The following is a 15,413-nucleotide window of genomic DNA, read 5'->3' on the forward strand; positions in this document are numbered from 1 at the left end:
TAGATCTAATCTCACTGGATCACACAAATTTAAGGACTATCTGTTTTAAATTAAGCAAACACTATCATAGGTTTTAAATATAAATGTTTCTCCCCGTCTTTTTTTTTTTCTTTTTTTTTTTTCTTTTTTAACTTTGAAGAGCCTTTTTTTTTTTCTGACATGAAAAGCAATTTTACCTAGTAGTACGTGGTGGCAAAATATATATATATTTATATATATATAACACAGCTGATCTCGTTTTTCAATGTGCAAAAGGAAAACAACGAGGGAAAAAAAATAAAATCAGAGTAAGACCGGGACTTCCCAAAGTCAAGTCCAAGTGACATGAGACCCTGGAGAACTCATAGACATTAAGAGAATAAATAAAAATCGAAACCGCCTCTCTCTTTTTTTTTTCTTTTTTTGTCTTTTTCTCTTTTTCTCCCCGCTTTGTCCCAAAAGGGCAGTTCAAGGTTCGCTTCTCTTTTCTGTTTTTAAACACATTTACAACTCTTACAAGCGCCGGGCTCCTATCTGCCCCCGCGATTGCAGATCCCCCCCGAGCCTGGGGCCAGCTCTCGTGGCGAGCTTTAGGCGAGAGCATCTCCGAGGCAGCGTCCGCGTCTGTCCCGGCCCGGCGGCGGGCGGCAGAGTCCTGGTTCGGGTGGCCTTTTTTTTGCTCCTGCAGCTTTTATGTACATGCACACACGGAGGAATCCCAGTTCCAGCTGCCGGCCGGGGTGGGGGGCACACGCACGCTCACACACACACACACACACACGCCCGTGGGGTGTGGGTGGGTGGGTGTTACATGGCAGTCGCGTGTGCTGAAGAATAGGGGTCTATCCCAGTCTTGGTCATGCCTGGGAATAATATGTAGGCAACTGGAGGTTGCAAACTGGAAGCCGACCAAGCGGTACAGTTACATGGCACGACATAGCCCGGGTTAGTTGGCGAGGGGTGAGTGTGGGTGTGTTGGCTGGGGCAGCTCAAGCTGCCGAACGCCCCGTTCTGGTATCCCAAGGTGGAGGCGTAGGGCAGGGTGCTGGTGGCTAAGGTGTGAGGAACCTCAGTCATCTTCTGAATGGCGCTGGAGCTGAACTGGCTGGGGTCAAGTAAGGAGTAAGGTGCTGAGGTGGGAGGCAGGAAAGCCCTGGCCTTCTCCGGGGAGCTCAGCAGCGAGTCAGTGGCCCCCACGGGAAGCCCGGCGGCCTTTAAGGGATCTGTTTCCCCGAGGTAAGGCAAAGGGAAGACATACCTGTCCTTTTTCAGCAGGTTCTTGGGCTTGCGCCGGGGCCGGTACTTGTAGTCGGGATGCTCCTTCATGTGCTGCGCCCGCAGCCGCTTGGCCTCGTCGATGTAGGGGCGCTTCTCCGCCTCGGAGAGCAACTTCCACTCCGCGCCCAGCCGCTTGCTAATCTCCGAGTTGTGCATCTTGGGGTTCTCCTGGGCCATCTTGCGCCGTTGGCCGCGGGACCACACCATGAAGGCGTTCATGGGGCGCTTGATGTGGTCGCTGGGCTTGGACATGCTTCGGCCGGGCGGGCGGGCGGCTCTGCGGGGCGCGGCGGCTGCGGGCGCCGGACGGCGGCGGCAGGACGAGGAGGAGGAGGAAGAGGAGGAGGAAGAAGAACGGCGGGAGAAGGCCGGAGGAGCCGGAGGAGCGGCAGGAGCGGGCTCAGCTGATCATCACAGGTCCTCCGCCAAGGCCGTCCCCGGCGGGAGCCGTGCCGGGGCGGGGCGCGGAGCAGCGCGGAGCGGCGCGGAGCGGAGGCCCGCGGGGCCCGGCGGGCACTAGGCGGGCGGGGAGCCGCCGGGCGCAGCACCGGGCCGGCGGTGGGGACGCGGGGCGGTGCGGGGCAGTTCAAAGGCGCGGGGCTGCGGCGGGCAGGCTGACATAGCGGCAGGGCGGTCACAGCGCGGCCGGGCGCCCAATCAGCGCGGAGGGGGCCCGCTTAAAAAGAGAGGGAGAGAGGAAGGGCGAGAGGAAGAGGAGGGGAGGGGACAGACGAGGGAGGAGGAGGAAGGAAGGAGGGGACAGGAGGAACCCCCCCACGCACACACCCCGCCTCAAACGCGCGGATTAAAAGGAAGGCTTTTGTGAGTTGCTGCGCTAATAGCAGCTGTGGAGGAAGGGGGAAGGAGAAGGGGGTCGTCCCCATCATCTTCCTCATCCTCCTCCATCCCTGGGGTGCGCGGAGCGGGGCCGGTCCCGGCGCCCTCCAGGCTCCGCCGCCGCCGTCGGGGCTGCGAGCGCTGCGCTGCGCCGTGCGCCCACCGCTGTCCGCCTCCCCCTCCTTCCCCGCAATCCCGGCCGCTCTCCCGCTCCCCCAGCCCCCGCCTTCCCCGCTCCGCAGCCCCGCTTAACCCCGGGAGCCGGCCCTCGTCCCGGCTTGCTTTGAATAATTGCCTGCCTCCCGCGAAACGCCCGTGGGGAAAATATTTATTAAATGGAAACAATTGTCCCGGCTCCCGGGGGGGACCGCGTTTGTTCCGGGCTTATTGGTTTTTAGCACCTGCTTTGGTTAACAAACCTGCTCCGAAAAGGCCCCCCCGGGCCGCCCCCTGCCCCCGCCCGCCCGCGTCCGACAGCGACCGGGGAGAAAAACGAGATGTCGGGGGGGGCTCCCGGGACGGGCGGGGGGCGCCCGGCCCGGCCCCTCCGGGGTCCCCCCGCCCCTCTCCGCCCCAAACTTCGCCTCCTGCCCGAGGGCAGCCGCGGCCGCGGGCCGCTCCGTCGCTCCCGGGGGGTTCTCGGCTCCCCCACCCCGTCCAAATAATATTAATATTAATAATAATAATAGAATAAACCATTTTCGCTCTTATTTCCTCCTTCTTCGCAATAAATTACTTTCATTTCCCGGCAGAGCCCTGTGCGTGCGGAGCCGGGGAGGAGGAGAAGGAAGATGAGGAAGAGGAAGAAGAAAGGGGCCAAGGATGTGGAGTCCGCTCACCTGGACGGGGCCGGCAGCGCCCGAAGCTTTGGCTCCGCTGCCGCCGGCTCCGTCCCAGAGGCTTTTTTCGTTTCGCCCTGAAATGCGCCGCGAATTTCCCAGCCCGCAGCAGGACCCCCTTGGCCAGAGCGGGACCTCCCCGGGCGGGATCCCCCCGCTGCCGCTCCGCTTCTTCCTCAGGGAAATTTGCCCCCGTCCCAGGGCGGGATCCCCCGAGCTCCTCCCCACCCCCAGCAGCGCTGATGTTCACATATAAACAATAAAAGGTGGGTGCAGGCGGCCCCTTCCTGCGGCTGTCCCCCCAGGGTGGCCTGCACCGTCCTCGGGGACCTCCGTGCCACGCGTGGTGCCGGTGACACGGGCAGGGCTGGGGTGCCCCAGCAAGTGCTGCTCCCCCGACAGGCACCCGCGGGCTTGGCCCTGGCCGGGGTAGGGTGACACGCGTGGAAACTTATTTTTTACCCCACTTTTTTCCTTGGAAACAGAGCTATGGGCAGCCCCAGCTGCCGCGCTCAGCATCCTCGGGGGAAGCCGCCTGGAGCGCTGCCCCTCTCCTCAGCACCATGTGCCTTCCCCTCCGACGGTAAAAACACAAAACTCCCCTCGCTTTTATTGTTTCTTTTCAAATTCTTCGAAGGAGGGGCAGAAATTGTATCACTCGTTATCCCTCGGCAAGATTAAACGAGAGGAGCCCGGCGCCGTTGTCAAAAATCCGGGTAGCAAATCGTTCAGGAGGGAGCGATGGCTCGCAGGCTCTGCCTGCTCCCGAAAAGTCTTTCCAATCAGTTAATGCCGCTTCGCAATATTAATGATAAAACATCGGCAGCCCGGCTTTCATTGGCTGCTGCCTCGCCGTGCTGCAGCACACACGCTCCATCAGCTCGGGGCATTTCGGGCTCCGGTTTGTTCATTTACATCCCATAAATGCCCTCGCTTAAAAAAAAATTAGGAAAAGAAAGATTTCCTTCGAGATTCCAACGCTTCCATCCTTAAATACTTCCATTTCCCCCTAAATCCTTTGTCCTGGAAGGGTGTCTATTGCACTTGTGCAGCCCCCGGGGTTGGATTTTATGAACTTTGTACCCTTTTTGGGTTTTTTTTCTTGGGGAGGGCAGCAATTTGCAGGGCGGTGACTGAAATCCATTTCTCCTCACCAGCTTGTTTAGACACCAAAACTAATGGCACGATTATTATTCCTGAATGATATCATGGTAATGCAGAGAGATAAGAGTGGCCTGATAGGGAAACATTAAAATTATATTCTTGGAGATAGTTCATTTGGAGGAACTTTAAATTAGATGAGATCATGTAGCCCGAGATCCAGTATCAGCATAAATAGAGCTGTATTTCTGCCTTCAGCCTCCTCCTCCTCCTCGCGGGAATCACAGTCGGGCTTGCAACTGCCAAAAGTGAGAGGTGAAGAGCGCCTAGAATTTGAAAATATCCCCGATCCAAACTTTATTTAGGAAATAATGGATCTTTAAATAACTTTATTATTTTTATGCTTCGGGCACTGGGAAAGGGAGGGGATTTTTAATTGATTTTTAATTGAAGGAAGCACGTTTTGGAAAGACTTCCAGGTTTCTGGGGCTTTTCAGAGGCACTGAGCACGCAGGTCCTGCTTGCTGTTCTGTGGGACCTGGTGAGATTCCCGCCACCAGGAATGCTTTTTCCAAATACCCAGAATTAACTCAGCGCACAGAATCCCACCAGGCATTGCCAGGGATGATTTTATTCCTGCTTTTCCCTCATATCTGGTTATTTTACATGCAAGTACACACATATATTTTGTTATGCATGTGCCACATATTAAAAAAGACCCTTTTAATCACATGCCATCAAATAATATTTTCTGGGAGAGATATATGGAAAATATATGCACAGAGCAGCTCATCTGGGCAGCAGCACTGATGTGTTCACAGATACTGTGCAGAACAGACTGGATACTTACAGGTTATTCTTTCTGCATTTTTTACAGTGTTTCTTACTCAATTTCATCCCCCCAACCCTGAAAAGAGCTTTTATTCAACTCCAGCTATAAACAGGTACAGGGATCCAGCCTCCTGCATGGAGAGATTTAGTGGAGCAGGTCGCTGCCCTGTGCATCCCTGACAGAAGAGGGGAGCAGTGATGGATGTGGCAGATTGGATCATCCCACGAGCTGCTTGCTCACGCCGGCCAGCAAGAGATGCTCCCTGGGAAGGCATCTCCTTCCGTGGGAGAGAGCTGGGGGATAACTTGCTTCAAAACTAAAGATTTCCCCCGGGTTAGGACCTGAGGCAGAAGTTTACAGCCCTTTCCAAACTTAATTTTTGTTCTGCACATTTTATCTGTGTGTGATACAGCCTGATCCCATCCCACCCCTTCCTTTGGCACGGTGCTCTGTGTGTTCAGCTCTCATTCCTCACAGGTAATCTCTTCACTGCCCTTTTGCAGCACCGTTTATATTTGTGGCTCGCTGTTAACGAGGAAGGTGATGCATATTTACAGGGATTTCCCTCCTGGCTCCCTGCAGGTGACAATCCTGAGGTGTGGCCCGTCACCCTGGAGCCACCAGTGCTGTGACACCGGTGCCCTGCTGCCCCTGTGGGCAGGTCCAGCACTCTTCACTGGGGTGAAGGTTCTGATCAGCAAGCCACTGCAATGTCTGACAGAAAAAATATGCCTTGAACTACACCAGCCTTCCCAGAGCACCAAATTCAGCATAGTTATAGAATTACACAATCGTAGAATGGTTTGGGCTGGGAGGGACCTTTAGAAATCATCAACTCCAAGCACTTTGCAATGAGCTGGAACACCTTCCACTAGAGCAGGTTGTTCAGAGCCCCATCCAACTTGAATGTTTCCAGGAATGGGGTGTCCAGAATCTTTCTGGCAACCTGTGCCAGGGCCTCACCACCGTTATTGTGGAAAATCTTCTTCCCTCTCTCTGACACCTCCAGTTCTCTGTGTGTCGCTGTGTGGAAGTGCTGCAGTGGGCAGTGAGATTGCAGCCAGGCCAGCAGCCCCCTGGGATGACATTGTGAGGACACCACGCTGTGGCACAGAGCACCAAAACTGTCCCCACGGAATCAGGCAGCAGCTTGGACTCTGTGGAACCCACAAAGAGTCTCTGGGTGCTGGAGACTCCAGAGGCAGTGCCACCTCTGTGCCATCTCCTAGGGCCTTCCCTCAGCAACTTCAGCAGTTAAACACTGAGTGGCTGAAGAGCTCTCCATCCTTCCCAGGGTGAGAAATGCCTGGTGGAAACCCACTGGCATTCCCCTCCCATACTGCAGAACCCCACGGGTGCATCAGCCCACCTGCCCAGGGAAGGGTCCCTGCAGACCCCCCTGGATTTTGCTTTCCCTGCAGCAGCAGCAGGAGGCAGAGCTGGCAATGCTCTCCAGTAAATAAATGTATTCACTGTGGCCATGGGTGTAAACCTGGGGGCTTGACACGGCATTGACTCCCCAGATATTGTATGGCCAGGCAGGGAGCCTCAGGCATTGTCAGCAGCATGAAGGGAAGGATAAAGGACCTGAGCTCAGGAGTGCAGAGCAGGCTTGTAAGGAGAGGCAGCATCTTTTATTAGACCAACTGATACAGACAGGAAAAAAACAAAACAGACAGGTTTTCAGGCACATGAGCTCTGAAATAGAAGCAACAACTTTAAAGAAAAATGCCAAGGCTGAACTGTTTATCTCCCACACTTCCCCACCTCCACTCCTGGAGAGGCTGATGGCTTCATCGCTGTGATCATGCCATCCTCCCTGGGCTGGGCTGGAGCTGAGGAATGGGATTGCTCCCTGTGATCCAGCCATCCTCCCTGCCTGGGATGGAGCTCTGCAATGGCATTCCTCCCTGTGATCCAGGTGTCCTCCCTGGGTTGGGATGGAGCTCTGCAATGGGGTTGCTCCCAGCCATGCATCAGACATGCAGAAACACAGGTCCAAAGCTGGAGGAAAAGCCAGCGATAAAGAAGGGAAGTGACCTGCAGGGTTTGGTGTATCAGGTGAACTCTGGAGCAGCTTTTTCTGGATGGCTGACATGAAAGAAGCCTGTGGAAAAACATGGTGCTCAGGCAGACACAACCAACTCTGTGTTCTGCAAACAGAGGAAACACCTAAAATATTGTCTTGTTGTGTTTCTAACAGATAGCACAAAGAGTGGAGATCTGGCCACAATGCAAATCTGCAGAGGAAAATACTCATTCTGCTGATATTTGTGCCCTCAACACCAGTTCAAAGGCTCAGGATTCCTGCAAATCTGTGTCTTGTCCCCGAGAAGTACAGTTTGCATTTGGATATCTGAACAAGACCAACGATGTTTAAAAGCAGCCACCACCAATGTCCCTGAGGGCTGAGGTGCTGGAGCTTCAGAACCATCTGTTGTTTTAGTGAAGTGTTGTTAAATTCACGTCAACTCCATTTATTTTGGATCTGTCAGCATCACACTCAAGGTGGAGGAGGATTTTTGGGTCCAAACTGCCCTGTTTGGTCAGTGTGTCCCCTCTAGTGAACATCTGCCCCCTCAAACACAGCCAGGCCCTCAGCACAGTCAAGCTTCCCACCTCAATGAACCAAACCACACAAGAGCCGTAAAACTTCTTCCCTGCTCTTCCTACAGACCCTGATGTGGCAGAAACAAAAAGCCTGTGAGAAGGTAGCACTTGACACCCATCAAAGAGCTGATAAACAGCAAATTTGTCCTGCTGGCAAGTCTCCAGACCTCTCCTCACTACTCCTACAACTCATTGTTCTCAGGGTGAAATTCCAGGGGTGGGTTGGGGTATTTTAAACACTGAAGGCCATTTCTTCCCCATGACACATTCCTAGGGTAATGGGGATGATTCTGGGAATTCCCAAGAGCACCAGTGGCTGCCTGCCATAATCCTGGAGAAGTCATTTGTCACGTGGTCTGAAGTGATCTGGAAAACCTCCAGAGCAGCCAGGATTTAAGCATGATGTTTAGGTCCTGGATTGCTGGAGAAGAACCACAGCTGTAAGAGATTCTCCAGCAAGCAAGAGATACTCCAGGAAAAAAGAGATGCTCCATGCTGTCCTCTACTCCATGGCAGTAAGAGACAACCAGAAGTGACAGATGCTCTTCTGCCTCAAGCCTGGTTCCTCCCAAAGTCTGTGCAGAGCACACGGAACATTCCAGTGCCGTGGCAGAACCAAGCCTGTGTGGCAAACACAGCTTTGGGTTGAACTGGTGAAACCAGGCCTGAGCAGCCACTCAGTGCTGCTGTTCTGTGAAAACTCAGCCCTGCCACTGACCTCACTGAGTGAGCCAGCTCTGGGAAAACCACAGGGCACGTATCCACCCAGGCAGGCTGGAAAGGCAGCAGCTTCCATCCAAACGCTGCTTTACAGGAGCCCAGATGCCTCTGAGATGTCTTTTGTTTCTTGCCAGATGTTTGTGGTGGCATCTTGGAGCAAAGCTCCTCCCTGGCTCATCCCCAGCCTGGGAACTGCCCTCAGAGACCCAGCAGAGCAGAGCACCTCGAGCAGGGAGGGTGTCCACACGCTGCACGTTGGCTTTGTGCAGAGCTTTGTGCTCTGAGGGGTCAGCTGGGAGTCAAATCAGATCAGGGTCTGGTGGGGAGGCAGCAGTGGGTCCCCAGCAGGGAGGGGAAGAGCCCCCAGTGTCCTCTGCAGGCCTGCAGAATCCATTCCTCAGAGAAGCAGCAGGGCTGTGGTCTCCAGCCATGTAAAGCTCCCCAGCACCCTCCTTGGGCATGGGAGTGACCTCCTGCCCAGCAACGCTGGGAAACGAGTCTGGAGAGCCAGGAGAGAGGGAGACTTCACACCAGACTCCAAAAAATGAGTCACCCAGAGGGATGGAGGCAGCAAACATTAGGCTGAAGTAGTCCCAAATCCTTCCAGCCATTTGGAGATCCCCTTTGGTGGGGTTGCAGCTTGGCTGAGATCCACCAACCCTGCTACAGGACTGACAGGAGGGCTGGGAGCAGAGCTGCCCCGGCTTGGAGCTTCCAAAGGAATTCCTGTTTTGTGCTGGACATGCCCTCTCCTGCCCTCCCCAGCCTGGTCCTGTTCATTCCACCACAGCATCCCTGACTCAGGGCCCTTCTTCCCTGGCAAACAGATCCCACCCTCCTTCCCTCCACAGGAAACTTTGGGGGAAGTTTCAGGAACTAACTTTGGGGGATGGTACAGATTGTATGATCATGGCTTGAGGAAATTATTATATTTTTAATTGAATTTTGTGTGCTATGCGCAGATACTACAGTAGTGGGCCCTTTATCAATTGTTAACACGAATACTAATGAATACTAATGCTAATCATTTGTTTCTGGAAACAAATACAAAGATATTTGACGGGAGGGGAAGAAAAAAAAAAAGCCTCTGAATTTTAACACCAAATATAAAGAAATGCATTTTGAATTTTAACACCAAAAATAATGAAATGCATTTCAGGCCGGTGGTGGCAGAAGACAAAACCCCAGAGTTACAATCTGGTGACTCTAAACGTGAGATATGAACCGCTCCGGCACGGCAGCGCCGGAAAATGACTCAAGGAAAAACTCCAACAACCTTGGCCCAAAACTGCAGGGGCGCTCCCCGGAGCCGGGTGAGGACAAACGCTGCAGGGCACAGCCACGGCTCCTCCTCCGGAGCCCTGCGGGGACCGGGACAGGCACCGGGACAGGGACAGGCATCGGGACAGGGACCGGGACAGGCACCGGGACCGCTCGGTGCCCCCGGAGCGATGCGGCCGCTCCCTTCTTCATCCCTCGCGCTGATTTCCAAGGCGCCCATCTCCCTCCAGCAGCTGCCGGTGCTGTGCGAGGTCTGCAGATGAAAGCCAACGCTGCTTCCACCCAGCCAGCCCAAACGGGAAGGCGCGCTCAGTAACCCTTTCCTAACCCTGGAGCCAGGGATTCTGCGGGGAGAAATTTAGCCGGCAGGAGATTCCAGGAAGGGCAATTAATGAAAGGCTTGGATGAAGCTTGTCTTGTATCTCGTTCCAAACGCGGCCATAGAGGTTTGCACCGGGGCGGGGGAGGCAAACGTTAAAGGCAGGGCCTGCTCTGGAGCACACCCAGTCTGCAGCACCTGCGAATTTCTCCCCCAGGATAAATAACTGAGGTATCTCCGTCACTCGGGGCTGTTCAAATTATTCATAGCAAATAAATTACCAGGTGTATTTAGTCTGTTGTCGTTTCCCCCCCCCCCTTTTCCTACCCGCTCATGAATCACTTGGAAATAGATTCTGATTTCTGCAAGTGTGTCTATTAGTCATGATAAGGAGCCGTGGCACGGCACAGGCAAGGGAGGGTGGCCAGTGGGCTGTGGGCAAAGGCTCATTGCTGGCCCTGAGTCTGCATCCCAGTGGTGATTCAGCTCCTGCTTCCCAGACTGGTGTTTTCCCCCTTTCCTTTTCAACGAGCAATGGGAGCAAGAGGAAGGATGGCAGAGCAGGAATCCCCTGCTTCTCCTGCAAATGGGGCTGCTCCAGCATAGCCCATGACCCCAGTGGGGTTGGTGGTCTTTCCAATGCCACTGTGACCCACGGGCCTGTCGATATCCACATCTGTGGGCAACCAGTGCTGCCCTGCATCTCTTGGACTCAGCACACCTGCAAATGCCCTCCACTGCCGGCCAGGACATTCCTGGGAAGAGGCATGAAGGGCGTTTCGTTCCCTCCCCTCGCAGGGTCAGCCAGCCCCAGGCTGTGCCCATGGGAAGCAGAGGATCGGCCGCATGTCCCTTCGCCTCCGGGGGCAATTCCTGCCCCGACACACAGAGCCAGGCTGCCCTGGTGTAGCTCCAGTGCTCCGCTGGCTGCGGATGGGGGGGAAACTTTCAGGGCCGGAATACAAGTCCCGCTCCGACCCGGGCAGCCTGGAGAGGTGAGGGATGCAGGTGGGAGGAGAGGAGGAGGAGCTGAGGCCGCCCTTCCTCTGCGGCACGTGGCGCTCAGGTTCCAGGGAAAGGGAGACGTGTCTGATTACTGGGCAAACAATAGCGAGCAGCGCTGTTTAAACACATCCAATTACCGCTGCTATTCAGTGGGCAGAGGCCGATGTGAGAATGCAAACACAGGGAGAGCAGAGAGGTCTCCGCCTGGGAAAGCTGTAGGAGCCTTGTAACTCTCCCCTCTGAAAAGGGATTTAATCAGCAGCCGCTCATTGGCAGGGCGAGGAGGAAGAATGAGCGCTTTGTGCGCAGCACTGACTTTTCCCACTCCCTGGGGCACGCAGATAACTCCCCTGATCACCTCCGTCCCCTGGGAAGCGCTGCTTGATGGCACAGATCGGGCTGCTCCGTCCAGCCAAACACCGCCCGCGGCATCAGCCCGAGAGAAACATCTTCATTTCCCTCTGCTGCTCCGGCTGTGCTGCGATCCAGAGGTTTCTGATGCCCAAGGGATCCCTCAGGCCCACCAGAGGTGAGGGGGATGGAGGACTCTCCACCACCCCACCCAGACCGTGCCATCCTCTCCCCTCCCAGCCGCTGCTGGGTTTAGTTCGGCAGTTTGGCCCCCGTGGCTCCTGCCCAGGAGGAGACATCAAGTTTTGGGACCAAAGGAGTTGCCAGTGGCCAGTTTCACCAGTATCAAGGGAACTTAGTTAGCACCAGGCAGCTCGGTGCCTCCCTTCAGGCTGCAGTGACACGAGCAGCTTCATCCTGCCTCTATCACCCATTTCTCCAGCCACTGGCGTCCCTAAATCCCAGCGGAGCCCTTTCCAAGAGACGAGCCCCACCTCAGCCCAAAGGACTCCATCTGAGCCCCCGGCGCGGGGAGGGTTCAGTGCAGACGAGCAAACCGGTCCCACGTGCTCCCCAAACGGAAGAATTTCCCCGATTTTATAGGATTAACGCTCTCACCAGAATCACAGGTGATTATTGCTCCCTTCGGTGCTTTCACGTGGCTTGGAATAACGCCCCAGGGATCCATAACAATTAACCGGCTTCAGCATCTCACGCTGCCGTCAGTCAGAGACACAGGAGGAGAGAGCCTCCAAAATGAACCAACAGCAGAGGGAATAAATAGTTTAGTCCTTTTCTTTGCTGTTATTCCCATGTTAACACCGGAGTTTTCCCCCGTGGGACGACAACAATTTCTGCTTGAGCAGAAATTCACTGACACAAAGCGAAGGCTGCACTTTTATTTCTGTGCACATCCCCAAAACCAACTCCAAAGAGCAGGAGAAGAGGTTCTTCCTTCTTGGGTGGCTTCTTCTGGCTTTGGGAGCGCCCGAGCGCGGTTCCCCTCAAGGCTGAATGAGTCCCGAGGGAAGGCAGCTGGGCTGTGCCAGGGCTTCTGCTGATCCCATCGCTGCCCCGACACGTGCGGGGAGCGCGCTGTTTTCTTCCCTTCACCCAGAAGGATTCTTTTCCGGTTAATCAGTGCTGCTGGTGTATTTAATCGCTGCCCTGGGACTCTCTGTGAGTCATGCCATGCTTTAGTGGTTACCTGTCAGGTACGCGGTGCTGCCGGGGTCACAGGGCTTCCCTCCCCGTCCTCAGGACAGAACGGTCCAGGGATAAAGTGGGATGGGAATGCAGCCCCCTGGCACATCCCCAGGTGAGAACTGTTCCCGCCCGGCAGCAAAAAGTCTGCAAAAATGTGATCTGCTCCAGGTGATCTTCCAACCCCAAACATTCCATGAATCTATGAAAATGGATTGCAAAAATCCTGCCCGTTTCCATTTTTCTGTTGCAGCTGCAAAATATTTGTGTTTCGAGTCCTATTCCCTTGGAAGGGTGTTTTATTCTAATACAGGAATTTTTCAAGGATGCAAATGCATTTTCTGTTTCCCTTACAAACCAGGAATGCTTTAAAATTTTCCATTTAAAAAAATGACTTTACCAATAGCTGCAAACTCAAATTAGGGTGAAGTGCAGGGGATATAGTGGGGATGGCAGTGTTTATCTACTTTAAAGTGCTTTTTTGGGAAATAAAAGCCCTAAAACACTGGAGCCACAGCACTTTAGCCTCACAGCTCAGATAAAGGCAGAAGCAATGGGTGCCTGCAGAAGGTCATGTCCAACGTGCTGGTGTGACCAGGCAGCAATTTTCCCATCCCGGTGTGGGGCTGGTGGCACAAACCACCTTTGTAGAACACCCCCACTCCACTGGTGTCTGGGGAAGGTGTGGATGGCACAGGCAGGTCCTGGCTGCTCCGAAATAGCTCAGTGCCACTGAAGTGAAAGGAGCAGCTCCAGACTGCAGCAGCAGCCACGGCTGGAGCTGCCAATCCAAGCTGCCTGGGACAGGGAAACAGCACAGCAGCTCCAGAGCCTCGAGGGGAGGATCCATGTGTCAGGCTGTGGTGAGGTGCCAGAAACAACTTAGGGTGTGCTGATAGATGAGCAGAGTTTAAAAGTCTGCAAGAATAAACCTGAGGGATGTGCACAAGGTGGAGACTCAGCTGTGTGAGGGCCCAAAGAGAAAGTGCAGATATCAGGGAAATAGAGAGCCATGGAATGGTTTGGGTGGGAAGGGACCTGAAAGCTCATCTGGTTCCAGTCTCATTCCATGGGCAGGGACACCTTCTGCTAGCCCAGGTTTCTCCAAGCCCTGTCCAACCTGGCCTTGGACACTTCCAGGGATGGGACATCCCATCCAAGCCCCTGGATCTTGCAACCCCAAACCCCACAATCCCAGGGCTGGGGCTGCCCCTCGGCAAGCTCCTGTGGGGTGCCACGCTCTCAGGTGCCACAGGTCACCTCTGGACCCCTGGCACAGCCCCCAAAACCTGCACGAGGCCTTTGGGGAGCAGGGAGCGAGGCTGGGACGCTCTGCCCGAGGATGTGGCTGCTCAGCCGCGGTTTCCCTCGGAGCAAGGGAGGGAAGCTCAGCCTTTGTGCCGTGCTCTGAAATCTCCCCGGCGAGTCCCCATCGGGAGGAGAGGGGCTGTGATGCCCTTCTCCCTCCTCTTCCACAGGAGCAGGGCTCACCCCGCTGCTGCCTGCCCGCTCGGGACCAGGAGGGGCTGCAGGGGCTGGGCTGGGCATCTTTTCTTTGAAGTGGAGCGAAATCCGAAAGCTTTCATTCGGAGAGGGCAAATCGCTGCTAAAAGCTCTCCCCTCTCTGACCCCAGTCTAGGAAATTCTAATCCAGCCTCACCGGCTTCACCGGTTTCCTTTTGTTTTTTGGTTGTTTCTGTTTTTCTTTCCAGTGTTGATCTTTGTGTTCAAGCGTAGCGGACTAGAAACAAAACCGCAGCCCCCTTCAACCAAAAGGTTCATTATTTATTTAATTAATTCTTTATTTTTACACTGTTTCCCCTATTTCTGCATGGTGAATACACTCTCCAAAGCCCCCGCTGCTGGCTGCCTGGTTTGGATGAGCTAAAACAGGTTTTTGCCGAGCATTACTGAGGTGACTTTGGAGCTCGGAATGAGGATGATGATGGTAATCAGGGGGCTCTGATAATCAGGGTATGCTCTGCTAATGAAAGGGAGTGAGTGGATCGCTCACGCTGTCACACAGCCCTGAACCTATCCAAACCTGGAGTGCACAGGGGGCAGAAGCCGTGGGGCCACCACGTCCCGTGTGATGGCTACAGGACAGGTCTGTGGCCACCAGCACAAGCGACAGCTTCCCACAGCGACCATCATCACACTGACAGCGGAGGGGAGCTTAGGGGACAGAAGACTAAACACTTTCCTTGGCCTCGCAAGCAAATCCTGGAATTCCTGAGTTTTCCACCACTGCCGGGCTTTCCTCCGGGGCAGGTGGAGCTGCCAAATCGCGGCTTTCCCGGCGCTAATCTGGGGAGCGCAGGACGCATCGCTGCACTCGCATCGCCCCTGCCTCCCCCGGCCCCGCCGTGCCCAGCGCCTTATCTGTGCACGCCTCGCCGGAGCCCCTGGAGACGGAGCTGAGCTCGGGCCGTGCCGCATTCGGCATCTCCAGCCCGCAGCCGGGCTGGGGAAACGCGGCTGGGAGAGCTGGGGTTCTGCACCAGCCGCTGCTGCTCCCACCGCGGGGGTTTCCCCAGGAGGAAGCACCAGGATGGGACCCCTCCCCACCCCATCCGGTGGCAATAGTGCCTGTTTGTGTCTGCAGGGTGATGAATCCCCGTAAATCTGCCTGAGTTTAAGGCAAATGAGATTCCAGTTGCCTTCCTGCATCCTCCCCACTAACACAAGAGACCCAAATGAGATTCCACTTGCCTTCCTGCATCCTGCATCCTCCCCACTAACACAAGAGACCCAAGAGTCTGCTGGTGCAGACACCCAAGAGACCCAAACTTAAACCTGCTGGTGCAGACACCCAAGAGACCCAAACTTAAACCTGCTGGCTCAGACCCCTCTGCAGACTTGTGTTGTCTGCCTACAACCAAAAGACAGACTCAGGTTGTGCATTAAAGCCACATTGGGAGGATTTTGTGATGCCTCTGGTGACTTCTCCAAGGGTCTCCTGCTCTGGAGCGTTCTGAGCTGCTCTTTCCCTGCTCCTCTTGCTCCTGTCCCAGGCACTGCTGGCCCTGAGCCTCCTCCAGCTCCAGGCACAGAGGTG

At 54.9% G+C, this 15,413-nt stretch overlaps 1 protein-coding gene across 1 annotated transcript; it reads right to left on the minus strand.

Moving 5' to 3' along the window:
* Positions 1 to 484: 484 nt before the first annotated feature.
* SOX14 (SRY-box transcription factor 14) lies at positions 485 to 1,610 on the minus strand. Its single transcript, XM_039696933.1, has 2 exons — positions 1,238 to 1,610; positions 485 to 1,084 (listed from the first exon to the last, which is right to left on the minus strand). Exons 1-2 carry the CDS (start codon positions 1,507 to 1,509, stop codon positions 787 to 789), a joined length of 570 nt encoding a protein of 189 aa, XP_039552867.1. The 5' UTR covers positions 1,510 to 1,610; the 3' UTR covers positions 485 to 786.
* Between the last annotated feature and the right edge of the window lie 13,803 nt (positions 1,611 to 15,413).

This window comes from Passer montanus, unplaced genomic scaffold (genome assembly GCF_014805655.1).
Source record: "Passer montanus isolate IOZ18808 unplaced genomic scaffold, ASM1480565v1 scaffold115, whole genome shotgun sequence".
Classification (NCBI taxonomy): Eukaryota; Metazoa; Chordata; class Aves; order Passeriformes; family Passeridae; genus Passer; species Passer montanus.

Excerpts from the sequence above, each read along its gene's own strand:
- SOX14 (XM_039696933.1), bottom strand. The coding sequence starts at position 1,509 with ATGTCCAAGCCCAGCGACCACATCAAGCGCCCCATGAACGCCTTCATG. Across the intron at positions 1,085-1,237 it reads AACCTGCTGAAAAAGGACAG|CCAGTTCAGCTCCAGCGCCA; the intron begins GTATGTCTTCCC and ends ACTTGACCCCAG.